At 33.9% G+C, this 8,908-nt stretch overlaps 1 protein-coding gene across 1 annotated transcript in view; it reads left to right on the top strand.

Annotated features, from left to right (window-relative positions):
• Window positions 1–5,007, top strand: part of LOC110464229 (multidrug resistance-associated protein 1-like) — a 75,810-nt gene extending 70,803 nt beyond the window's left edge. Inside the window, exon 34 of the mRNA XM_021519331.1 lies at window positions 84–5,007. Within this exon, the coding sequence (XP_021375006.1) occupies window positions 84–198 (115 nt within the window). The 3' untranslated portion in view covers window positions 199–5,007. The remainder of the gene's footprint in view (window positions 1–83) is intronic.
• The last annotated feature ends 3,901 nt before the right edge of the window (window positions 5,008–8,908 follow it).

The following is an 8,908-nucleotide window of genomic DNA, read 5'->3' on the forward strand; positions in this document are numbered from 1 at the left end:
GAAAAGAGAGATTCTTAACATTACCTGATGACTGTTTTTCACGCTATTGCTTTGAAACGTTCAATGTTTCTTTTTCATTTCAGGATTATGGTGCTAGATGCTGGTGTTATTCGTGAATATGAAATTCCCCATATTTTATTGCAAGATAAGGAAACTATATTTTATGGAATGGCCAAAGATGCTGGACTAGTGTTCTGAAGATGATCATCTTTACCTGTGATTTAGAGTAATTTCAGGGAGTCTGAAGCTTACAGACAACCGTGACAACTGGCCTGTGTTGGTCACCCAGTTTACACGTCTTTCCAAGTACACGTGAATTTATAATGATGTACACATGATTCTTATGCATTCTATGACATGCACTCGTGATTCAATGACATGTACACATGATTTTGTTACATAGACACAGAATTCTGTGACATGTGCACAATGTTCTGTTACAGGTGCACATATTTCTATGACATGTCATGTGACATGTACTCATGATTATGTGACATGCACACATATTTTTGCATCTTGCCCCAAAATCCAATGTCCAAATTAATTCAGTGCTACACACACACACACACACACACACATATACATACAATGTATATATAATCATATGTGTGTGATTGTGTGTGGCATGTACACATTGATTGATGAGAAATATGGTTAGTCTATAAATACATTGATTTACTCGTTATGAATTTTGCACACTTGTTTGGCAACATGTGTAGGTTAATGTCATAATTAGTTCATTTCATTTTAGTAAGTTCATTCCAATTGCACTTTCGCATATACAAGTTATTTTATTGAAAATGTTAGGATGTTTAGTTAAGTTTTTAAGTATGGGTACTTTTAATTCTTACTTGATGGTATGAGGAAATGTGTTTCCTTCCCTCTAAAGGAATAATGTTTCAAATACTGGTATTACCAGGGTATACATGTTTGTAAAAAAGCTTGGTCATGTTATGTCTTGTAAGTCAACATTTCCAGTATTGTGCGTACTTTATATTTTTGAATACATTTCTTTCTTTATTTGCCTTGTGTACATAGTACAATGATACATGTACCAGGTTACATACGTGTTTGAGTCGGGCAACCGACCTCAGTGATCAGTGGACAGACAATGCCTTGAAACCTCTAACCTTTTAGATAGTATTTACAAATAATCTCTTTAATTAAATTTTATTGGGTTTTTTTGGTGTAACTATACACATGGATAGGCAGAGTACAGACTTTCCTGTTTCATGCATATTCTCCTTTCAAAATTTTAAGACATACTCATATATAACTGATGATTTTACTGGAGAGATTTGGAAATCGGGATTTAAATGTATATATTAAACAACAAGATGTTTAAGGAAACCAAGAATTTAGATTGGATGATCATGATTATTTATACATTTTCAATCGTAAAACTAAAAAAAATGGTGAATTGAATGTATTGGTTGTTAAGTATCATAAAAAACACCACAGCATTCAAAAGTAAAGATGACATGTTGTCAATTTCATTCTTGTTTTAACATATGATATCTATTTAATCCTTGTTTTCCACCTCAATCTTTCCTCTTTATATGAAAATATTTCACAAGTACAAGGGAATAGGTTAGATAACAAATCTCAAACTGCCTGTACTGATGTAATTAAGAGCTATGTTGTTGGTGTTTAGAAGTGACTCAGTGCTACATGTGTATCATAATTATAGTGATTGGCTGAGACACTGATTGGCCGATATAGTGAAATGCTTAGACACTGATTGGCTGAGACACTGATTGGACGATACAGTGATTGGCTGAGGTACTGATTGGCCAATACAGTGATTGGCTGAGACACTGATTGGCTGATACACCGAGAAGCCCAAACAGCTGGTCTTCTGTGAGTCTGACTTGATGCTAGTCTAAGAGTGGGGTTAATAGTGTCTCATTGATCGTGATGGATAGGGTGTTTTGTTACCTGTATCATTGTTAAATGTAATAGATTGGTCATTAGAATTGTTGTACTGTTATTGTATTTTCACAGTTAGTATCTTGTGTATATAAAATTGTTATCTTTCTTCTTATGTTAATTACATACCGATTTCAAGTTATGTTAATGTCATTGTATTTGTAATCAATTGTTTTCCAAAAATCTTCAGTTGTTTTGTTTTCTTATGTCAGTCTTACAATTTTTGTGCTTGGTAGTTCTTGAAATCTTTTACTTTTATTTTTTCTATATTTTTTCCTTAATTTTAAAACATTAATTCAATTTTCCCTCACAAGTATCTATATTGTTATTTTCGTTGTCAAACACATCACATTTTGTCTTGTTTAAGTTACTGCATTATTTTGTTTCATGTTTTGCCCATTCATATTTGACAATACAGAGGGCTAGAACAGTACAAATGTCTTAATTTATTATATTTTGAAAGTTACATGTATTTTTTAACCTACCATTTTGCATTTCTTACCTTTTAGATACATGGTCGACTATTTCAGAACCACGGTTCCAGAAGTTGAGACTGTATCAAAGTGCATTACTCCGACGATAATACCGAGGTTAGACTTAACTATGACAGCCAGTTTATAAATTACCTGACCTTTTTAGATATTCATTTTGAGTGTTTTTCAAAGATTGTCGAACGTTTTAAATATAATTTTATATGACTTCTATAGGTTGTAGTTGTGTTTTACAGTTGAGGGATAAGAGTGTCAGGCTTTGGGTAGCTGTGTAGTTTTTATCATAAGGTGCTGTGTATTGTCATGACTTTGGTTTTGTAGTTAACAGTATATCAGGGGACATGCTAGTGATTTTAAGGCAAAAGAATTTGTCAAATTTTATTTTTGTAACAATTTCCTACCAGATTAAAGGTCACCATATGATGAACAGTTTTTCTTCAGCAAATCTTACTTTTATACTGTTTCTCCTCTGGGTATAATTTGTATACCGTATCTTGTGTTGGTATAATTTTTATACTGTACTTCATGATGGTAATTTTTATACCGTATATCCTGTTGGTAAACTTTCACTTTGTATCTTGTGTTGGTAGTTTCAATTGTGTTTTAATTACATGACTATTTCTCCAATGACACACATGTAATATCAGTTAGCGCCTCTCAAAAATGGAAATGTCTAGACTCACTTCTTATTAAATCCCATTTGAAATGAATACTCTTTTATTATCCTCATTGCCACCCATGTTTATTCAACAGCTGGATGTCGTTAGCTCTTGGTATCTTATTGGGTTTTTTAAAGTTAATTTTGAAATTTTTTGTGAAAACCATTTTTGTTTTGATCTTTTTGCTTTAATTTTGAAGCTGTGAACAAAGTTTTATAAAGAAATGTTTTATTAACAGGCCATCGGAAAGAGAGTTGAAAAGAGCATTGTCTATTACTTTATTAACAGGCCATCGGAAAGAGATTTGAAAAGAGCATTGTCTATTTTGAATCAGAAAAAAATAGGCAAGAATGGAAAGAAGCTAGATTATGGTTAACATATATGTGGTATTAGGTCTTTATCCTTAGATTAAATTGTAAGGAATCATACATAGGAATCTCTAGCATAACTTGATCAAACATTGATTTGTGTATAACGTATTTCCCCAATCAAAATCAGTGCCTCATCAATTTCCATTACTGTACACAACATACTGACGTCCTCCAGATAATGCGTTTCCCCACGTTATACAGTAATGGAGTGCCTATTTGGAGTGTCTCTAGAGCTATCTAACAGATATCTTAGCTAAAATAAAAGAATTCTTTAGATTCTTAGTCATTAATCAGAAGATATGTCGACCACTCGTTTTGAGGCCTGGAACGATGGAGCTATGTATGACAGAACGATTGCTTAACATCTAACCTATCCAATCGTAGCTATATACTATGGGAAGTAACTATACTATGGGAAGTAACTATACTATGGGAAGTAACAAGTTTTAAATGTTGTTTCTGTGCAATATTTTATGAATACATGTAATAAGCCACATTCTAATTCTGCTTTTGTGATTTACATTTAACATAGGGACTTGTAACACTGTCCTTACTTGGCTTCTTCTAATTATGTATACATGCATAAACACAGGGGCATGTAGCAATTTAACACCCTGATTGGCCATTCATAGCTGTAAAATATATCGCTAGCCTAATTTGGGGGAATCTGGTTCCAAATTCTTCACCTAAGGTTAGAATATACTTGCATAAGTACTACCTGTGTTTCTTCTCCCTCTTATCTGTTAGATTTGTAAAAGATGATATTGACAATGTTATAATAACCCTTTTAGTATTAAACTAATCCTTATTACATCAAATTTAAAGAGAAACCTTTATAAGACCTATGGCAAACATGTGCATTAATTCTTTCTTCTTAATTTGGTGTCAGATTTCAATGACAGGATCACCATTGTCAAACCATAAAATCAGTTTGACTGTTTTGGATTTACTTCTATTTGTTCAAATTAAAATATTTCATATTTGTTGCCATTTCTTACCCTCAAATGGGGACTACAGTTCAAGGTCGATCAGTGCTTTTGTATTTTGAAATTTTTAGATTTCAGATCTCTTTGGTCAGAAATCTAAAATTTCAATATGAAAAAATAAGAGATGATCAGACCTTGAACTATGGTCTCAGCAGCTATATAAGGAGCTGACACCATCAGAGATTTATATAGTACACTCTTTATGTTTTAACACACAAGCATTCATCAATATGAGGTTTTTATGCAGATTTTCTTTTTATGAAAGGGCATCTGAAAATGCATGTAATTTTGATTAGAAACAATAATACATAATTTAGGCTAATGTGATTTTGATATGCAAATGCAAAAATTCTGTGGTGTTTTTTTTTGATTTCGTTAATTTTGCGCTCTAATCGTGATTAATGCCTAATTACAGAATGAAATACCAAAGCAGTATTTGAGGTCTGATGCCACTTGTGCTTTGTGTTGGAAGGTGGCCATGGTGTGATTAGAAATGTAGCCACTAATTTGTTGATAAGCATCATGTTTGTATGTCTATAATCCTTAAAACATTAAATTATATAAAAAATAATGTTGTAGTAAAAATTGTGTGTTCTGTGATCTTTGTGCAGTACAACTATACCCAGTGAACGCTTACATTGATTATTGATTAAACTTAATGAAACAAAGTGTATCAACTTAATCTATCCTGTTAACCCGGATGGTAGAATGCAGGAGGTCTTCATGTGGAGGTTGGTTTAAATTTTGTTTTATTCAAATATTTTGACAATACATTGAAATACAAATTGTACAAGAGTACCTGGAGAAAGCTTACATGATATGGCAGGTGACCCCATTCCTTTCCACGTCTTATCAGGGAATTACACCCTGATCGACTTGGTAAAAGGCTATTGAGCTGATAGGACATACAGATATGCACACACCTCTAGTACACCAGTTTCACTGATATAGGGAAAGGGGTAGTCAGGATACCACTGTTAAGGGGTAGTCAGGATACCACTGACCAACTATTAAGAAGTTTGGGTCAGCAGGAACTTCTTCCATCCTCGATACCCCAGGGGTTACGCTCACTTTCGTTCTCCATCCTCGATACCCCAGGGGTTACGCTCACTTTCGTTCTCTGCACCCCTGGAATATGTCCCAGCAGGATTGAAGGCACAGAGTTAGCTATTTGATTGGTCTCTGGGTTAAAAGAAAACCCAGACCAATCACTAGGCTTATATATATACCTGTCCTTTGAAGATTAGAGGAGCAACTCCGGACCTCAAAGCAGTTTTACCGTTATGCGACAGAGATTCTTTGATGTACATCAAAGGATTTAACTAGTCTTCTCGTTTCATGCACAAGGTGGCGCACACTTGAGCCTAATATTTTGTCATTACATATTCCAGGGGTGCAGAGAGGGTAAGTGAGTGTAACCCCTGGATTATCGAGGATTCCTATATTCCTGTAATGGGCTGTGACAAGATACATACATGTATGAAGGACCGTGTAGCTTTCACGTTTTATGCTTATTCTAGATAGAGAACTCGGAATTGTTTTGTATCATCTTAAATGGTTGTTCAAAAGATGATTAGCTGAATCACTGTTTAACGACATTTTTCAACCTTTAATAATTTCGTCAATATACAAGGTAAAAACTTGTAATTTTACACGTACATTAACTCTACTAAATACTGGATATCTGGAAAGTTTTAACTCGGTCAATGGTTGTGTTTCAAAGATACACATACATTGAAATTTGCACTAATCACTGATTAAGCTTATTGCCCTTTGAACAACTGGGCCCAGGTCAATGAAAATGCTCGTCTAACAAGCCATGTACCAAATTTAATAACCGAGTCTTAGCCAAATTTATTCATTTGTATGCTGCAGAAAAAAGCCAAAATGTTTGCCCCCACTAAGCGAGTTAAAATAAAAATCAACACAGTAAGCTTATTTTGACAATTTTTTGTATTCAACTGATTCTCTACAGTTACTTAGGAAGCCAAAACAACATCACTGTAAATATCACATATTAAATGAAACAAGGCCATAAATACAACACAAGTACCACCATAACAGAAACACAAGATAAAGTATAAACAGAATCTACCGTAACAGTGAAATCAACAAGATACCAGTATAATACATTTCTCTAATGTAATTAGACAACACTGCTAATAATAACAAATACAAGTGAACATTTATGTATAGTCCTCTTGATTTCGGTCTGAAAAATGTTCTTTTCCAGTTTGTATTCTAATGCCATGACTTTGTTCTGATCTTAATGCATGTAGTTTTTGTCGGGCAGTGATAAATGTATCTTGGTGATGAACAAAAACTATGATGTAACGTACAGGGGAATTGTTGACACTGATCTTTTGTTGAACTAGTTATCAGACAGATTGTTCTGGAATTAAACATTGATGTGCTCATCCATCAGATAAAGTCAGAATTTTTGTTGTAAAACGAAGTGTCTACACTAATACAGTTACACTGTACACATTAACCTAACAAGTATTTATTGCCTTCAGACAAACATAAGTTGCATTTATAATGATAAACACCATTGCCATGTTGAATTTTGATCTCTCGGCATTGTTTATTTTTATTTTGCCAAGAATTCCCTCTTAATTATACTAGATATTATACTAGATGTTTTTTTTAAATAACAGTTAATAAGTCAATTTTTTGCATCATATGTAATGGGTGCTAAGTTGAAATATGAAGATCTTGACAGTTAATGCACCATGGCAAAGGTGATTTAGACAGAGTGATCTCTGAATGTTTTAAATTGAAAGGTAAAAACTAGTAACACAATATGTCTGTCTTTTCATGATTTAATACAAGTTAGCTCTAGAACATAATCGCTCAAATGAACTACTGTTATGTTATGGTGGAAATTCTTTCATCCGTACTCCAGCAGATGTGCCGGGTTTTGGAAGCAGAGCTTTCAGAACTTATTTTCCCACATAACAAAACACATATTATACTGACTCAAACATATCTCTTGCCCTTTCTTTGTAGAAGTTCAGGATTATGAGTTTTAATGTTCATGACCAGTGCAATGTACCCAACATGAACATACTGTATTGCTAAGAGAGACATTGAAGTGCGAATAGTACATAATGCTAAGAAGAAACTAATAAAACTAACCCAGTTTTACAGAATAGTACATGTACTACAATTTCCAGTTGATTATATTTTGGCCTGGCATCATTACTAATAAGTGTTTTTCAATCGGTCCCAACCTCCATACTTGATATATTGCATTCCCCACATATACCGTATATCTACAGATTAATGTCATGATTCTACACATACAGACATTACCTTAGTCATTACAATAAACACAATGAAATACAAAAAGGTTAACAAATAGTTTAACATTGATTAGGATCTCCTGTGGTGACCGACAACAAAATACTATATTGCTCTCTAACTACACATCATCTTTCAAAAAAGGTTGGGTCATTTTCAGAGATTAATAGAATCTCTCACCCCTTGGGGGCGAGATAGGGGAATCTCAACCGGAGGGGGAAGATTCTTTAGTTGCAAAACACGAGGCTTTGTCTAGTGTTTGGCAATTTAAGAATCTTTCCCCGAGGGTTGAGATTCCCCTATCTCACCCACAAGGGGGTGAAGGATTCAATTTCTCTTACCCTGTTCTCCCATTGTGCATCATATACATTTCCATTGTGTATCATATACACAATGTCATGATAACATTACATGCTAAATTCAGGGTTGACGTGACATTGATGGATTGTTGAAGTGACGTCATTGTATTGTTGAAGTGACGTCATACCATTGGTTATGAATAGGGGATAATGTTGGTAAATACTACAGGAATTTATAATGTTGGTAAATACTACAGGAATTTATAGTGTAAGTCAATGCTAGAAGAATCTATAGTGCTGGTTAATACTACAGGAATTAACAGTGTCAGACAATACTAGAAGAATCTATAGTACTGGTCAATACTACAGGAATTAACAGTGTCAGTCAATACTACAGGAATTTATAGTGTAAGTCAATGCTAGAAGAATCTATAGTGCTGGTTAATACTACAGGAATTAACAGTTTCAGTCAATACTACAGGAATTTTTAGTGCTGGTCAATACTACAGGAATTAACAGAGTCAGTCAATACTAGAAGAATCTATAGTGCGGGTCAATACTACAGGAATTAACAGTGTCAGCCAATACTAGAAGAATCTATAGTGCTGGTCAATACTACAGGAATTAACAGTGTCAGTCAATACTACAGGAATTTATAGTGCTGGTCAATACTACAGGAATTAACAGTGTCAGTCAATACTAGAAGAATCTATAGTGCTGGTCAATACTACAGGAATTAACAGTTTCAGTCAATACTACAGGAATTTATAGTGCTGGTCAATACTACAGGAATTAACAGTGTCAGTCAATACTAGAAGAATCTATAGTGCTGGTCAATACTACAGGAATTAACAGTGTCAGTCAATACTA

This window comes from Mizuhopecten yessoensis, unplaced genomic scaffold, assembly GCF_002113885.1.
Source record: "Mizuhopecten yessoensis strain PY_sf001 unplaced genomic scaffold, ASM211388v2 scaffold10975, whole genome shotgun sequence".
NCBI lineage: Eukaryota > Metazoa > Mollusca > Bivalvia > Pectinida > Pectinidae > Mizuhopecten > Mizuhopecten yessoensis.